At 36.3% G+C, this 18,590-nt stretch overlaps 2 protein-coding genes across 2 annotated transcripts in view; one reads left to right on the forward strand and one right to left on the reverse strand.

Annotated features, from left to right (window-relative positions):
• The window catches only part of SKA3 (spindle and kinetochore associated complex subunit 3), a 36,194-nt gene extending 19,610 nt beyond the window's left edge, over nt 1–16,584 (reverse strand). Inside the window, exons 1-5 of the mRNA XM_077158824.1 lie at nt 16,281–16,584; nt 11,097–11,158; nt 10,813–10,978; nt 8,295–8,709; nt 5,120–5,205 (exon numbers count right to left, since the gene is read on the reverse strand). Coding sequence (XP_077014939.1) covers nt 5,120–5,205; nt 8,295–8,709; nt 10,813–10,978; nt 11,097–11,158; nt 16,281–16,383 — 832 coding nt within the window. The 5' untranslated portion in view covers nt 16,384–16,584. The remainder of the gene's footprint in view (nt 1–5,119; nt 5,206–8,294; nt 8,710–10,812; nt 10,979–11,096; nt 11,159–16,280) is intronic.
• MRPL57 (mitochondrial ribosomal protein L57) lies at nt 16,514–17,560 on the forward strand. The gene is made up of 2 exons (XM_077158837.1): nt 16,514–16,619; nt 16,851–17,560. Exon 2 carries the CDS (start codon nt 16,856–16,858, stop codon nt 17,162–17,164), a length of 309 nt encoding a protein of 102 aa, XP_077014952.1. The 5' UTR covers nt 16,514–16,619; nt 16,851–16,855; the 3' UTR covers nt 17,165–17,560.
• Nucleotides 17,561–18,590: the final 1,030 nt, after the last annotated feature.

The following is an 18,590-nucleotide window of genomic DNA, read 5'->3' on the forward strand; positions in this document are numbered from 1 at the left end:
TAAGTTTAATAGGAATCAATTGCATTTTTCAAACTTGTTCATGCCAAAATTACTTAATTATGTCAGTGAAAATCAGTATAAAAAGACAATTATTATTAATCTGAAAACATGGCAAAACTTTGCAAAGACCTGATAAGAAAATTACTTAATTACTTACAAATTACTAATAAATTTAGTGGAGATAAGCAAATCACAAAAAAATTATTCAAGGAAATTTAAAAACTCTATGATTTTGTGTTCGCTATTTTCAGGAAAACCAATATTTCACAAAACCAATATTTGTTTGCTGTGACAAATATGAAAATGCTGCATGAGAATTTTCTGTTGTCTTGAAGTATTTTTACAAAGCAAAATCTGAAATGGTAGGTGATGTATTTTGGGTGTGGTTTATTTAAGAAAATGATGTAGAAGTAAGCAAAACTAAAAAGCAAATAGCAAAAGTAAACAAAAGAAGGTACTCTTAGCTTCATATCAAACAATTGGTGAATGAATATATATTTATGTTTTCAGTTAAAATGCTAGAATCAAAGAAACAAGCTTACAAATACTGAACATAAACAGGAAGGGTATAAAAATCATGTAGAGAGGACCGAGACTTCCGGGTCAAGATGGCGGCTTTACGTGTGCATTGTAGTTCGTGCTCCAGAACAACTACTAAATAACCAGAAACAGTACAGAACAGCTATGGGGGCCACGTCAGTGACAGACTCACAGCATACCCCAGTCTGGACCAGCTGGACCGGCTGCGAGCCCCCCCAGAACCATGAGTTCCCAAAGCCGCGGCGGCCAGCGCCCCTCCCCCACAGGCCGCTTCCCAGAGGGGAAAGGAAAGGACTTTACCAGCAGCAGGGACTGGGCACAATCAAATGCCAATTGTGGAACCAATTAACAAATTCTGACTACTAAAAATAGGCCCCCAGCTTAGGTGAACCTGATCAAAGCGGAGGTTGCTCATTTTTGCCCCAGCGCCATGAGGGTGGGACTGACAGAAAAAGGGGGAAAAAAAAGAGAAGGAAACAGAGGATTTTGTGGCTGTGTATCTACAAAGGCTTGACTGCCTCTGGATACAGTGGCAGGACTTTTCAGGCTGCAACTGCCCCAGGCATAGGCAGAAGTGAGCTCTTTTGGGAACTTATCTGGAGCTTGTGCCTTCCCCAGGGGAGGGGTGAAGCCCAACTTAGGTGGAATTCCTACATCAAGGAATTCAGACCCCAGAGCTTGGCAATTTGAAGCCATTAAAACCAGCCTACAACCTCTCCTCTGTCTCCACCACGCCCCCAGCAGGGAGAGTCTGTCAAAGTTAAAGGTACCACATCATCTTAAGCTGGTGGGACCTGCAGTCAGACAAGCGCCACATACTGGGCAGGATAAGAAAAACAGAGTCCAGAGACTTCACAGGAAAGTCTTTCAACCTGCTGGGTCTTACCCTCAGGGAAAACTGACGCAGGTGACTCTTTCCTCCTGATAGGAGGCCAATTTGGTCTGGAAAAATCTGGCTGGGGTATATAATATCTAAGTAGACTCTCCTAAGTGTGGGGGGAAAAGGCACCACACAAGCAGGGCAAGAAACAAGAAAACAAGAACTGAAAAATTCTCCTCTGTTAAACAAAACTTAAGCTAAAGGTCCAGATACAGCTGAAAGGAATGTCAAAGAACAGATAGACAACAAATTCACCCAGCAAGAAAACCCTAAATAAAAGAAGTGAAAGCAATCTCCAGAATAAACTAATTAAGGTAATTAAATGCCTAGACACCAGGAAAAAATAACAAATCACACTAGGAAAATTGAAGATATGGCCCAGTCAAAGGAACAAACCAACAATCCAAATGACATACAGGAACTGAAACAATTAATTCAGAATGTACGAACAGACATGGAAAAGCTCATCAAAACCAAATCAATGAATTGAGGCAGGATATAAAGAAGGTAAGCAAAGAAAAAAAAGAAGAAACTGAGGGTGGGCCACGATGGCTCAGCAGGCAAGAATGCTCACCTGCCATGCCAGAGGACCTGGATTCGATTCCTGGTGCCTGCCCATGTAAAAAAAAAAAAAGAAGAAACTGAAAGTTTGAAAAAACAAATCACAGAACTTATGGGAATGAAAGACACAGTAGAAGAGATGAAAAAAACAATGGAAACCTACAATGGTAGATTTCGAGAAACAGAACATAGGATTTCTGAACTGGAGGACAGAACATCTGAAATTCGACTAGAAACAGAAACTACAGGAAAAAAAAAGGAAAAATATGAGCAGGGTCTCAGGGAATTGAAAGACAACATGAAGCAAATGAATATATGTGTTGTGGGTATTCCAGAAGGAGAAGAGAAGGGAAAAGGAGGAGTAAAATTAATGGAGGAAATTATCACTGAAAATTTCCCAACTCTTACGAAAGACTTAAAATTACAGATCCAAGAAGTGCAGCATACCCCAAAGAGAATAGATTCAAATACACGTACTCCAAGACATTTACTAATCAGAATGTCAGAGGTCAAAGAGAAAGAGAGGATCTTGAAAGCAGCAAGAGAAAAGTAATCCATCACATACAAGGGAAGCCCAATAAGACTATGGGCAGATCTCTCAGCAGAAACCATGGAGGCGAGAAGACAGTGGGATAATATATTTAAATTATTAAAAGAGAAAAACTGCCAACCAAGAATTCTATATCCAGCAAAACTGTCCTTCAAAAATGAGGGAGAAATTAAAACATTTTCAAACAAAAAATCACTGAGAGAATTTGTGACCAAGAGACCAGCTCTGCAAGAAATACTAAAGGGAATGCTAGAGACAGATACGAAGACAGAAGAGAGAGGTGTGGAGAAGAGTGTAGAAAGGAAGACTATGAGTAAAGGTAAAAAGAAGGAAAATAAGATATGACATATAAAATCCAGAAGGCAAAATAGTAGAAGAAAGTACTACCCATGCAGTAATAACACTGAATGTTAATGGATTAAACTCTCCAATCAAAAGACATAGTCTGGCAGAATGGATTAAAAAACAGGACCCACCTATATGCTGTCTCTACTCAAAGGACACGAGGCCAAGGACACAAATGGACATTTAAACACCAATGTTTATAGCAGCATTATTAACAATTACCAAGAGATGGAAACAGCCAAAATGTCCATCAACAGACAGTTGGCTAAACAAACTGTGACATTTATATACGATGGAATATTATACAGCTGTAAGACAGAATAAAGTTATGAAGTATGTAACAACATGAATGGACCTTAAGGACATTATGCTGAGTGTGATTAGCCAGAAACAAAAGGACAAATACTGTATGGTCTCACTGATAAGAACTGACATTAGTGAATAAACTTGGAATATTTCCTTGGTAACAGAGACCATCAGGAGATAGACATAGGGTAAGATACTGGGTAACTGGAGCTGAAGGGATACAAATTGTGCAACAGGACTGAATATAAAAACTCAGAAATGGACAGCACAATATTACCTAACTGTAACACAATTATGTTAAAACACTGAATGAAGTTGCATATGAGAATGATAGAGGGAGGAGGGCTGGGACATAAATGAAATCACAAAGAAAGATAGACGATAAAGATTGAGATGGTGTAATCTATGAATGCCTGGAGTGTATGATGATAGTGACTAAATATATAAATTTAAAAAATGTGTTTGCATGAGGAAGAACAAAAGAATGTCATTACTGCAGTGTGCTGAAAATAGATGGTACTTAATATTTTAAAATTTCAACTAATGTGTGAGACTAAAGCAAAAAATGTTTATTTGGTACAAATCTATACTTTGACTAGTGCATCTCCTAATATAACTTATGTAGATAGTTGATTGAACACCTTAAGTACCTGGAACTTTGTATAGGACATGAGATTTTGTTGGTTTGTCCCTGATGAATCCCAGAATGATCTGATCAGTGAGTAGAAAAGTATTTGCAAAGTCCCCTTCGGGGAATGGTGAGAACAGGGGAAAACTCAACTTCCCCAAGTTGAATTCTTGATATTCTCACAAGCAGTGTGGACAACCAAAGCTATAGGCTGAGCCCCCAGTCTTGGGGTTTGTTCATATGAAAATTAACCCCACAGGGGATAGGTCAAGCCTACTTAAAATTAAGTCTAAGAGTCACCCCCAAGAGAACCTCTTTTGTTGCTCAGATGTGGCCTCTCTCTCCAGCCAACACAGCAAGCAGACTCACCACCCTCCCCCTGTCTATGTGGGACATGACTACCAGGGGTGTGGATCTTCCTGGGACAGAAATCCCAGAATGAGCTGAGATTCAGCATCAAGGGATTGAGAAAAACTCTAGAATAAGCTGAGACCCAGCATCAAGGGATTGAGAGAACCTTCTCGACCAAAAGGGGGAAGAGTGAAATGAGACAAAGTGTCAGTGGATGAGGGATTCCAAACAGAGTTGAGAGGTTATCCTGGAGGTTATTCTTACGCATTAAGTAGATATCATCTTGTTAACCAAGATGTAATGGAGAGGCTGGAGGGAACTGCCTGAAAATGTAGAGCTGTGTTCCAGTAGCCATGTTTCTTGATGATGATTGTATAATGATATAGCTTTCACAATGTGACTGTGTGATTGTGAAAACCTTGTGTGTGATGCTCCTTTTATCTACCTTGTCAACAGACGAGAGGAACATATGGAATAAAAATAAATAATAGGGGGAACAAATGTTAAAACAGATTTAGTTTGAAATGCTAGTGATCAACGAAAGGGATCAGTAAGAGGTATGGCCTGTAAATTTTTTTTTTCTGTTTGTTATATCTTTCTGTTTTCTTTTTATTTCTTTTTTCTGAATTGATGCTAATGTTCTGGGAAATGATCATGATGATGAATATGCAACTATGTGATGGTATTGTGAATTGTTGAGTGTATGTGTTGGGAATGTTTATTTCCTGTAATTTTTTTTTTAATTAATAAAAAATTAAAAAAAAAAATCATGTAGAACATTTTGTCTTTCCCTTGTACAAAACAACACTGAATCTGAATGGAATGGAACTACCTATAATTCAAAGAAAGATATATTACAAATTGAGAACGCTGTTAGAATGTCTAAGATGATAGATTTATTTTTGTATGCACAGTCTTGAAAGAGTATACTGAGAATTAACTTGACTTTCACACTTACCATTTTTTCTCAAATGCTGGATTATAGGGCCACGAGTGGTGAAGAAATTATCATTAGTCACTGGTTTCCTTTCTCTGGCTTCCTCGCTGGCATGATTCATAGGGAAGTTATACATTAAAAAAAACGGTTAACATAAAACCTCTGGGAAAAATCTGATCTATATATATATAGACTTTTTTATTTTTATTTTTTGAATATCCATGGCTCAAGAGGTCAACACTCATTTTCTCTTAATGACCTTGACTTACAAATGGGTTAAGACTCTAAAGAAAAGCCATAAATTCAACTCATGTATTCCAATACAGGAACCATTAGCTCATGACTTTAAAACCATAGAGTGGAATGTGACAAACAGTATACAGATGTAGATTAAACAGCTGCCTTTTTTTTTGGACTAAGAAGATCAATTCTGTCATCTTATTAAGGTTGTCCTAGCCCATTACCGACATCTCTGTAATACAGCTATAATCAGGAATATCACCCAATACTAGCAGATGGCTCAAGATTTTCACAAAGAATGTTTCCATTTTTGAATTGGAACATAATGAATCATACTGTCCTTAACATCCTGAATAAACTTAAAAAAAAATGTGTGCATAAAATACGTAACACATACCAAGAATATATATATGTTTAAAATTTAAAAATAATAAATAGGGGTTTGCCCCTAGGAAACTTATTTCTGCAAAGGATAAACTAAGCCTACTTAAATTATGCTTAAGAGTCACCCCCAGAAACCACTTTTGTTGCTCAGATGTGGCCTCTCTAAGCCAACATGGCAAGTGAACTCACTGCCTCCCTCCCTATGTGGGACATCACTCCCAGGGGTGTACATCTCCCTGGCAACATGGAACAGGAATCCTGGAATGAGCTGGGATCTGGCATCAAGACATTGAGAAAACCTTCCTGACAAAAAGCAGGAAGAGAGAAATGAGAAAAAAATGAAGTGTCAGTGGCTGAGTGATTTCAAACAGAGTCGAGAGGTTATCCTGGAGATTATTCTTATACATTATTATAAATCCCTTTTCAGTTTATCATGTATTAGATTGGCTAGAGGGAAGTACCTGAAACAGTAGAGCTGTGTTGAGTAGACTTGTTTCTTGAAGATGAATGTACAATGATATAACTTTTACAATGTGACTATGTGATTGTGAAAACCTTGTGTCTGGTGCTCCTTTTATCTAGGGTATGACCAAATGAGTAAAACATATGGATAAAAAATAAGCAAATAATAGGGGGTACAAAGATTAAAATAAATTGGGTAGATGGAAATACTCATGGTCAGTGAGAGAGAGGGGTAAAGGGTATGATATGTATGCATTTTTAAATTTTTTTTCTTTCTTTCTTTTCCTGGAGTGATGTAAATGTTCAAAAAAAATTATCCTGGTGATAAATACACAACTAGATGGTGATATTGTGAGCCACTGATTGTACACCATGTATGGAATGTTTGTATGTTAAGTTTTATCAATAAAAAATATTAAAAATAAGTAAATATATAAAATGAACACCTATAAGGCTACTATCCAGCTTAACAGAATACTTACTAGAATCTTTGTAGTTCTCAGTGGGTCCTTCCCAACTAAGAGCTCCTCTCTCCCCTTTAGAGATTAATTCCTTCCTAGATTTGCTTGGTACTTTACTTATCTATGTACTCTTTTTCTTCTTTGTACTCTTAATATATTTTTCACATAGTTTTGAATGTCATAAAAAGAAATCATAATTTTATGTATAAAAAATTATTGCACATTTTCTGATCATTTGTCTTAAATTCATTCTTATAACTAAAATTTCATAAAGGCTTTTACATACATTACAAATTTGCCCTAAGAGAATTTCACCAATACCCACAAGCATTATAAAAGTTTATTTTCTCATGACCTCATCAACACTATTACCTGTCTTTTTTTATATTATTTCTTTTAAAATTAATAAGCCTAGTTAAAACCTAGGAATTCAACACGTCTTTGGATAGATGAAAATGATATGATTTTTCATTTGAATTTCATTATTTGTGAGGACTACTTCATCTTAACTGTCCTTTTATACAATTCAGAGATGTTATATGATTTTCATCATATAAGTCATTCACCTAAACTAGATGGGTATTTTTTTGGTTGTAATTTTAAATGGATTTCTTCACATTATGTTTACTAATTGGTTACTAATGAAATTTAGGAAAGTATATTATTTTAGTTATCTTCTATAACTATAGAGAATATATTTTATATCAGCCTCTTTCTTGAACTTTTATTATATCTAGAAGTTTTTCATCTGATTTCATAGAGTGCTTTGGTATAAAACTATAAAATTTGTTTATATCTCATTACATTAGCTAGAGCATTAAGAATAATGGTGACAGAAAGTTCACTATGAGCATTAAGCTAGATATTCATATTCTTTATCATGTTAGGGAAGAAGCCTTCTATTTACAGTTTGACAAAGCATTTTAAATAAAGAATTGGGGTCAAAATTTTATCATATTCCTTACTAGCTTATTGAGATTATCCTGCCTTTTTTTTCGTTATTGAATCATGCAATGCATTGAGTTCCCAAATATTAAATATCCTTGCATTCTTGGGATAAGCCTAACTTGGAAATTGTCCATTATACATTCATATTCTGTTGAATTCAACTATGATTATTTTAATTACGCTTTTTAAATCTGTATTCAAAAATCAGATGGGACCATACCTTTTGTGTGCTTTGTCAAGTTCTGTATCAAAGTTATATTAACTTCATAAACTAAACTGAAAAGTTTTCTGTTTTTTTCTAGTTTTAGAAAAAGAAAATGTTATACAACATGAAACATGTATATTCTCTGATGTTATGAAAGGATTCATCTAGAAAAATATATGGACCAGAGTTTTTAGAACTATTTGATAAATGTTTCAATTTTTACTTTATTGGTCTATCCAGTTTTTACCTCACGGGTCTCTAGTTTTACCTTCAAATCAATTTGTATCATTTGTATTGTTTCCATTTTCTGAAGTTTTCAAATTCTCAGAACTACACCTTACAGTATTTTCTTTTAGTTTAAATAATAAAAATTAAGCCTTTTGTTCCTAATTTTGTCATTTACATTATAATTACATAAATGCAAAAGTTCTAGAAAGTTAGATAAAATAATTTTTTCCATAATGTAGCATGCAAGAGCCTTAAGAAAATTGCTTACCTTTTATCATGCTTCACATTTTTAAGCCCCATTGTATAATCTTCATTTAAACACATGGTATATTCAGAGATACCAAAGTGTTCTAATTTAGGAGTTATACATTCAAAATCATCCATCTTTAGTGCACATTTTGGAGTTTTTAGTACTTTAGTTGGTGATTGTTTGGTAGATGGAGTTAAAGTTTTTGGCTCTTCCTGATCATTATTTACTGCCTGTGGATGGTTTGGTAGAACTTGGGATATCATGTAACGCTCAAGTCCAAAATCAGAAAGTTGTGGACTACGTGGCGGTGTATCAGAAACTGAACTAATGCTTGGAACATTAGGGTCAGACAGATCATCCTTCATATCAGGCATTTCAAGATCTTCACATTTAGCCAACTCTGGTTTAGAGTTAATGACTTCTTGCTCATCCACTGGGAAATCAAAGAGGTAACATTTTGGTCAAACATCACAATAACAAATCTCCTGTACTTAAATGTACTAAAACTACATAGAACAGCTCTATTTAATATTTCCCAGGTTAACAAAAATCTTGATTCTCTCCTTAATCTGTAAATATTTTATTTCAGCTACTGCTGTAGTAAATTTCTGACATGTATCTCTTGTCCATGCATAACAAATTTTGATAATACATTAGAGCAGAAAGGTAAACAAAAGTGTTAAACGATGAAAAACAATGTCCACAAATAAAAGTCCAAGTTCCTAACTTCCTCAGAGTGAATGGGATTTAAGTCTTTCTTAACTTATTCTGAAACTACTTTGTCATTTTTATGAGATTACAGTGTGGAGTTAACTGTACTCTAGATTTAATACAAGGTATAATACTACTATTTTAGATTTTTAACTTTCAGATACCTAAGTTAAACAGAAAAGGCTCCTATACAAAGATAAGTTTTTAACCTAACTCAGCCTGAAACTAACTGTATCAAAAGACATAATGGGACCGCATTTAAAAGATACTTAGTTTCTCAACAAGTAATCAGTTTTGTACTTTGATTTCATGGTTTTGTCCCTTAGAAGAGCTGCTGATTCACTGAGCCCTATTTTTCCATTGTGCTTTTGATATTAACTCAGAGGAATACTATCCAAAACCTACTAATGTATTATAACAGGCTGCCACTAATAATAATAATAAAATAAAATCATCACAATTATCACTCCCCTATAGGGAGGCATTATTATCCCCATTTTAGAGATAGGGAAAAGCAATTTAGAGAAATTATCCAAAGTCACACAGGTATTAAATGACAGAGCCAGAATTTGGATCCATGCTTCTTTCCCACTAAAGCCGACCGCATTCTTTCTGTTATATCATATGGATTGTTCATTATGCCTTATGCACACACATAATTAAATAAATATGCTGGATATAATGAATGTTTTATGTACAGAGATCATTCTCATAATGATCTGAAGACACTGAGGCATACTGAAATTAGTCATTCATAGCTATGGGCATAACATTAGTCAATGATAGGTGACTGTGCTGGTTTTGCATTTGTTACGTACCCCAGAACAGCCTATGTTCTTTTAATCCATCCCGATGGGTGCAGACTTGTTGTGTGTTTGTCTGTGTCTGTGTGTGCATGTGTTGTGTGTGAGAGAGAGAGAAACACACACAGAAACTCAGAGACATTTTGGAGAGAAGGACCAGCAGACGTTGCCATGCACCTTCCCATGTGACAGAGGAACCCCGGGTGGCAGCAGCCTTTCCTGTGAGAAGGTATCTTCCTCTTGATGCCTTAATATGGACATTTTCATGGCCTTAAATTTGTAACCTACTAAATTTTCATCGAAAATCAACCCATTTTTGGTATATTACATTCTGACAGCTCTTGCAAACTTAAACAGTGACTATTAATGCCAAGCACTGTTTTAAGCAAATTTTATCTCATTTAATCCTTATATAACCTCAAGAGGTATATACTACTAAATATTCCTATTTTGCAGATGAGAAACAGAGGCACAGGGTTAAATAACTTGCCAGAAGTAACAGTAAGTGATGGAACTGAGATTTGAGCCCAGGCAGTTTGGCTTCACATTCCAAACTACCACACTATACTACTCTTTAGTATTTTAGAATTTAGTACTAAAAAAAAAAAGGACTTTATCAATTATGTAGCCAAAATCTCCCATTCTACAAAGTTAAGAGGGATGAAGAAAAATCAAACAGTATGCCTAAGGTCACTCAGTTAGTTATTGGCAGAGATGACTACAAACCACCTATCCGAAGTCACACACACTTTCCTTTTAAATAGCTCAAAGAATTCCTCCCTTTGGCATTGAGTTCATTCTCATCTAATATTTTGGAAAGAAGAGCAAGATCTGTCTTTTTTACACTGCACCACTGGTTAGCACTGCATCCAGCATATGGTGAGCACTGAACAAATGCTTATCAAATGATGAAGAGCCAAAATCAGACACCATGGCCAAGCTTACTGGTGTCTTATTTAATTATGCTGCCTTGTTTTTTTTTTAAATACTAAAACAAATGCTGTAAAATCAATTATTCAAACCTGGATTTTCCTTGGCACGTGGATTATATCCATACTTCTGGAAAAACTCTCTTATTTTCATGATATCCATTGCATTTTTTTTCATCAGTGCTTTGGTTGCCTTTATGAAGCCAATGCTTTCTTGATTTTCCAAACTTGCTTTATCAAGAAGTATACTAACATCATCCTTTGATGAAGAAAGAAAGTACATTACAATTTCTCTAACTTTTTACTACGTATATTTCAATTAAAAAAAAAATTACATGCCACAGAAAAATGGTAAATTAATTTTGTAGCAGTGGTACCTTTAGAGTCTGGACTTCTGAATGCAGGTCATGTAAAACTCTCATTGGGTAATCTTCAAAGTCTTCAACATGATTGAAAGGAAACAAGTGCAATAAATATGAGGAAAAAAGGAATAATGGAAAATATAATTTAGTGTAGTCTCTTGGAATTGTAAAATCCTTATAGATATTTATTTATAATTTATATTTTGTCAACGCTTACAAGGATTAAGGCCTTTCTTTTAAATGTGAACTTTTACTGAATCATAACATACATTTAAAAAAGTACACAAATCACAAGTATATAGTGTAATGAATTTAACAAAGTGAATACACCTGCATCACCAGTACTCAGTTCAAGAAACAGCATTACTAGAATGCCAGAAACCTTCATGTATGCCCCCCACCATCAAGAATAACCAGAACTTTGATTTCTAACATCATGAGTCTATTTCCCTGTTTATAAGTCTTATATAATAGAATCATATAACACTCTTTTGTGACTGGCTTTGTTCACTCAACATTGCTTGTGATATTACTCCATGTTCACTCAGTCTATCTGTTTATTCTCATTACCATGTAATATTCCACCTAATTTATTTATTCATTCTATTTTTGATGGACTTTGGCCTCTGTCTAGTTTGGATGTATAAATATCCAAGCTTTGAAACTTCTTGTACATGTCTTTTGGTGCTCATATATTCACATTTCTGTACAGTAGAGCTCTAGACATAGGTTTTGCTTATGTTTAGCTTTAATAGCTAAAACCAAAATGGTTTTCCAAAGTGGTGTTAACAATTTACATACCCACCAAGTAGCATGTGAGTTCAATCTGCTCCACATTTTTGCCAACATTTGCTATTTTCTTTTACATTTTAGCTATTCCAGTGGGTGTATAATTCTACAGCACTGGTATTTAATTTGCATTTCTCTGATGACTAATGAAGTTAAGTTGATACCTTTACAAATGTTTAATGGCCATATGAAGATACTCTTTTGAAATGCCAATTTAAGACTTTAACTTTAAAAATTTAACACTTTTTGAAAAGATACCTGTCCACCTGTCACCTCTGTTATTAATGAGTTGGTCACATATATAATGTAAAGGCAGTTTTAAAAAGAATTATAATTGTCTTTTCTAAAACATGCTTCCTTTGAAGACCTCCTTCTCCTTTCACCTGTTAAAAATAAACAATTTTCATTAAGTAAATGAAAATCAAAACCACAATCGGATACCACTTCATATTCACTGGGATGGCTATTATCAAAAAGACAGACATGACATTAATGAGGATGTGGGAAAACTGGAACTTTCACTCATTGCTTGTGGGAATTAAAATGCCACTTTGGAAAAGGCTGGCAGTTCCTTAAAAAGTTACCATATGATTTTGGCATAATGAGGAAATCAAATTACAAAGATAACCTTGAATTAAAGGTGATTCAGCAAGAGAACGGGGCAATGTTCCTATAAAAGAATGAAATGATATGCAATTGTCCTGGTCATACATTTGTTAAAAAACTGGGTAGTTATAGTAGTTTAGAAAATTGGATAAATACCAACTTTATTTCAGTAACTATCTTTGGCCCTTAATTTATTTATTTCCTTTGTTGTGTAGACATGACCTAAAGTCAATTACAATATTTTATCTAATAAAGTAGAAAATTAAGTATGTATTTGAATACGGATAATGAACCAATATTCTCGTAAATTGATTACGTTTATAAGCAATTGCAAACATTTTCACCATTTGTTCTGATGTTCAGTGTTTAACCACAAGCGTAATATAATCATTGTCTTATACTCAATTATAATTAGGGTGACTATACAATTTACCTTCTAACCCAAGACAAATTTGAAAGTAAACAGAGCGCTAGTAATAATTATAACTGATATCACTAGTGTGACATCACTAGTGATATCAGGTGTACTGGTTTGAAAATATTATGTACTCCAGAAAAGCCAAGTTATAATTCTAATTCATATTTGTGGGGGCAGCTGCTTCTTTTTCACCCTGTTTCAGTATTACAAGGCAGACACTTTTGCTTAAGATTATCTCCATGGAGATGTGACATGCCCAAATGTGAATGTGACCTTTTGATTAGATGGAGATGTGACCCCACCCATTTCAGGTGGGTCTTGATTAGTTTACTGAAGTTCTTCAAAAGAGGAAATGTTTTGGAGAGAGCTTAGAGCTGACACAGATGCCAACCCTTGGAGAACGGAGAATAGATGTTTAGAGATGCTTGGAGCCCAGTAGACATCACCAGGAGATGTTACACAAGCCAGAACCTGGAGAGAACCAATGGGAACCAAGAAATGAATGCCAGCCTTGGAGAAGCAAAGTGAGGAACCCCCACAGGAACACAGACTGAAAGTAATGGAGCCCAGGTGCAAGGGACCAGCCGATACAAGTCACATGCCTTCCTAGCTGACAGAGGTGTTCCAGACCCATCAGCCTTCCTTGAATTAATACATATTTTTATGGATGCCTTAGTTTGGACATTTTTATAGGCTTAGAACAGTAAATGTGCAACTTATTAAATTACCCTTTTTAAAGGCTAAAAACAAAAACAAACCAAAAAAAAGTTACCATATGAAACCTCCCTGGCAATGTGGGACAGAAATCCTAGAATGAGCTGGGACTCAGGATCAAGGGATTGAGAAAGGCTTCTTGACTGAAAGGGTCAGAAGAGAGAAATGAGAGAAAATAAAGTGTCAGTGGCAGAGAGAGTCAAACAGTCCAAGAGGTTATTCTGGAGGTTATTCTTACACATTTTATAGATATTCCCTTTTTAGTTTAAAGTGCATTAGGCTAGAGGGAAGTGCCTAAAACTGTAGAGCTGTGTTCCAGTAGCCATGCTTCCTGAAGATGAAAATATGATATAGCTTTCACAATGTGACTATGTTATTGTGAAAATCGTGTGTCTGATGCTCCTTCTATCTACAATATTGACAGATGAGTAAAAAATATGGATTAAAAATAAGTAATAGGGGGAACAAATGTTAAAATAAATTGAGTAGAATGAAATACTAGTGAACAATGAAAGGGAGTGGTAAGGGGTATAGAAAAAAAATTTGGAGGATAAAAAGTTAAAATCTATTGAGTAGATGGAAATACTAGAGGTCAGTGAGATGGAGGGGTAAGGGGTATGGTATGTGTCAGCTTTTTTTTTTTTTCTTTTTCTGGAGTGATGCAAATGTTCTAAAAAATGATCATGGTGATGAATATACTACTATGTGATGATATTGTGAGCCACTGATTATATACCATACACAGAATGTCTGTATGTTAAGAATATTTATGTTTGTATGTTGTTTTGGTTTGATAATACAAAATAAATTAAAAAAAAAAAGTTACCATATGTTCAACAGTTCCATTTCTAGGTATAAACCCAAGAGAACCAAAAACATGTTCATGCAAAACTTCGTACATAAATGCTCATAACAGCATTATTATAATAACCCCAAAGTGGAAACAATCCAAATGCCCATTAAATGATGAATGAACGTATAAAACATGGTTTAACCATATATTGGAAAACTATCCAATAAAAAGGAATGACGTACTAATATATGCTATGACATGGATGAGCTTGAAAACATTATGATAAGTGAAAGAAGTCAGTCACAAAAGCTACATATTGGGTGATTCCATTTATGTGCCATGTTCAGTACAGGTAAATCTACAGAGACAAAGTAGATTAGAGTTTGCCTATAACTGGTATGGCTGGGTGGGGGTATGGAGGGGGTTACGGGGAGTGACTAATGGGCACAGGGATTTCTTTTTGGGATGATGAAAATATTCTAAAAGATTGTGAGAGAGCTGCTCAATTCTTGTGAATATACTAAAAACCACTGAACTGTATGCTTAAAATCTCAATAAAGATGTTAAAAATAAAAAGTCAACCAATTTAATGATTCATTATCATGTTCATAAAAAGTGAACTTTTCTGTGCTCATTTATTCTAATTATCACATTTCCACACTTCCATGAACATATACGTGCAAGGAATTGAAGAACTGGATTTCAATTATATCCTGTAGAACCAAAAGAAAATGTAATTCGTGCACACAGGAAATATGCTGGTAAGAAAGTAAACAAGCACAAGCTTTGTGGAAAGCAATTAAGCATAAATTATCAAGAACCCAAAAATATTAATGTGGTTTTGTAGACAAAATTAAATAAAAACACAACAACAACCAAAAAACCGTAAAAATAAATTCTTATGGAATAAATACAATATTAATATTGATGTGTTCTGTTGGTGGGGGTGTGGGGAATACACATAGTTCTTTCTACTTTTGCATATCTCAAATTTCCAATAATGTACATACATTGTTTTTACAGCCGCAGAAATAAACATTTTTACCTAGTTAGACAATTATTCAAAATATTTTTGAAGTAAAAGGAGTCTGCAGGGTGCAATATTTTCAGGAGCATTACAGTTATGACATTTATGTAAGAATCTCGAAATCTGAACTACTCTTGCAACAGCTTTTAATCTCTGATACAAAGATTGTCAGTGACAGCATATTTTGGTTTATTTATGAGAGCAATACTCAATGAAATCGATTATTATTGCTGGGTTGACAATACGATTTGGGAAATTACAAAACTTTACTGCACCCAAGTTTCCAACTTTTAGGTGAGATAAAAGTCACTACACATGTAAAGAACAATGCTATATAGGTGCATTTTAAGATAAATAGCTTGATTTAGTTTGTCCTCTATTTTGACTGATAAACACACATTGAGATGCGACTTGAAAACACACTATGTATCAGATGGTGTATGTATAATGAGCTCAAGCTGCCAACCTCATTTAATTTTTATTTAAAAATGCCACTTTCATTATTTTGAGGGCAGAATTGTTTCTCTACGTGGAACTAAAAACAGTCATTCCACTTGAAGGGGTCATAAATAATAAAGAGGTGGTAAATGCAGCTCTTCGGAGCTAGCTGGGTTAGAGGCACTGAATGTGCATCTTCATACGCGCACCCCTTCTCCCACGTCTTTCGAAGTACTCTCACCATTGTAGATGGCCATTTTGGAAGTGTAATTTTCTGTGTTTAAGGCCTTTCTAACCTGCCAAGTCTCAGCTCACCCCCTCCCCCAGCACGGTCCGACGTGGATGGACCCCGGCGGACCCCCGAGTGCGGTCAGGGACCGAGGGCGCCCCCAGCCCGGCCCCGCACCCCCTCACCGGTTTCTTCTCCGCTCAGCGCCAGCTGCAGCCGGGCCGTCTCGCTATCCAGGGTAACGGCCAGAGAGCGCAGCTTTGCGCAGAAGTTGCGGATTGGATCCATCGGCGGGCGCCCGGCGAAAGAAAGAAGTTACAGGGCAGGACAATAGCTCAGGCCGCGACCGCCGCTACTTTGAAACTCTCGTCGCCTGAATTCATTGGTTCCGCGGAGACCCGAGTGTCTTCTCGTGAGAGTATAAACTCTCGCGAAAAGCTACGTGAACGCTCCGGTAGGAGGACGTGCTTCCGCCATTGCACCGGCCAGCGGCTGGCGACTCTCGGGTCGGGGGAGCGACGCCGGTGAGTTAGTCGGTCCGCGAGCTTCAGAGCTCGGGGAGTTCTGGGAGCTCTCTCGTCTGCCTGTCAACTTTACTGGGATCCCCATTTCCTCTGGGCGGCTGTGCATGGCTCCGGGCGCCGGGACAAGCGTGGTGCGCTGGGCCTCGGCGCCGGGTTCGTGCCCGGCCGCTTGTTCCTCCCGAGCGGGCTCGCCACCGGCTGGATCCCAGCTCATTCCTCTCTAACCCGCAGGCACCATGTTCCTGACCGCGCTCCTACGCCGCAATCGGATTCCTGGGCACCAGTGGATCGGGAAGCACCGGCGGCCGCGGGCCGTGTCTTCCCGTGCCAAGCAGAGCATGATCCGTCGCCTGGAGATCGAAGCGGAGAACCACTACTGGCTGAGCATGCCCTACCTCACCGCGCAGCAGGAGTACGGCCACGCCGCCGTCCGCAGGGCGCAGGCCTTCGAGGCCATCAAGGCAGCCAGCACCTCCAAGTTTCCCTCGCACAGATTTGTAGTAGACCAGCTCAATCATCTCAATGTCACCAAGAAGTGGTCTTAGCCGTGAGCCACCACCATCATTTTTGTAGATGACAGGGTTGACCTCACTTGTCCTGGTCCTGGAAACGAACAATTGCAGCCTCTAGATAAAAGAGAGCCTTTGGAGCGTGTTCTACATTTGGAGCATACTCTGTGATATTGTGTTCGTTAGGTAGGAAAATGCCAGGAATTCCCTGGGTCACAGATGATAGAAAACAGAGGAAAGTTGCAGTAAAGCTACAAATTACGCTTATTTTGGGGTCTATACTTATAAGATGGGGCTTGCTTACCACGGGACATTTCCTTTGCTTATTTTTGTCAAAAGTAATTACCTAAACTTAAATGGAACTTTTTCAATAGCATTTTTGGGGGGGTGATATTTGACCACAAGTGAACTATTAAATGAAGTTAAAAGGTATCAGAACTGTTACATGAAGGTGTATTTTTTTCAACAGCTTTATTGAGATATAACTCACAAATGGTACAATTCAACAATGAAGGTTTTTTAAAAAAATAATAATTTTGCTGAATATGATAAAAATAGCCAAACATGACATATATAGCACTTATAATAGTCTTATGAAGTTGGGATTCTGATATTACAGGTTAGGAAACACATTAAGGAAACTTGTCCAAAGTAATGCTATGAATAAGCAGAGGAACTTGAATTCAATTGTAGTATAATCCAAAAATGTTAGCAGCTATACATATTTAATATAAAATGTGGAAAATACCTAGAACCAAAAAAAAAATTGTTTCCTTATTCAGAGATGAGATCATTCTCATTCAGGTTTTTTGTCTGTTTTTGCTTTAAAAAATATGTATTGAAATATAGATAAGCAGAATACCTTACTGGGCGGCCAATAGCTATAATATTTAAAGAACCATAGCTTTCCAGGAAAGGTACAATTTCCAAGACTAAGTATGAGCGTGCCATTCTCATTTGCACACATATGTTCTTTACAAGAGAAAAAAATGTTCGTTTACAAAAATACATTTTGTTTATTACATAAAAATCTTAATGTCTAATTAGTATATGTAGGCTGTGGTCCAGGCACATTAATTTTTTTTTATTCATTGTGCCTAATATGTAATAGGCATTTGACAGTTGAATGTTTAACAGCTAAACCATCTTCTTAATATGTCATTCTTGGGGGTATATAAATAATTTGCTGAATGTTTTTAATTACTCAAGGCAAGGTGCATATGGGCGATTTAATAACCACTTTTATTTTCATATCTGTAAATGATGACAGCTAATGTTTAGGAGAAAGATGAAGGAAAGAGCCTAAAGTACCTCCTTAAAACCACAACTGCTTCCTATCACTGCTCTCTGTATGGGTCTGAAAATTCCTTTGATTTTAGAATTTGAAAAAATGTTAATACTGATTAACTTGAACCTCAGAAGACATTTGAGAAGCAAAATGATACCAAAGATAAAACTTGAG

This window comes from Tamandua tetradactyla, chromosome 4 (genome assembly GCF_023851605.1).
Source record: "Tamandua tetradactyla isolate mTamTet1 chromosome 4, mTamTet1.pri, whole genome shotgun sequence".
In the NCBI taxonomy this organism is placed as follows: Eukaryota; Metazoa; Chordata; class Mammalia; order Pilosa; family Myrmecophagidae; genus Tamandua; species Tamandua tetradactyla.

Coding starts and splice junctions, on each gene's coding strand:
- MRPL57 (XM_077158837.1), top strand. CDS start 16,856: ATGTTCCTGACCGCGCTCCTACGCCGCAATCGGATTCCTGGGCACCAG.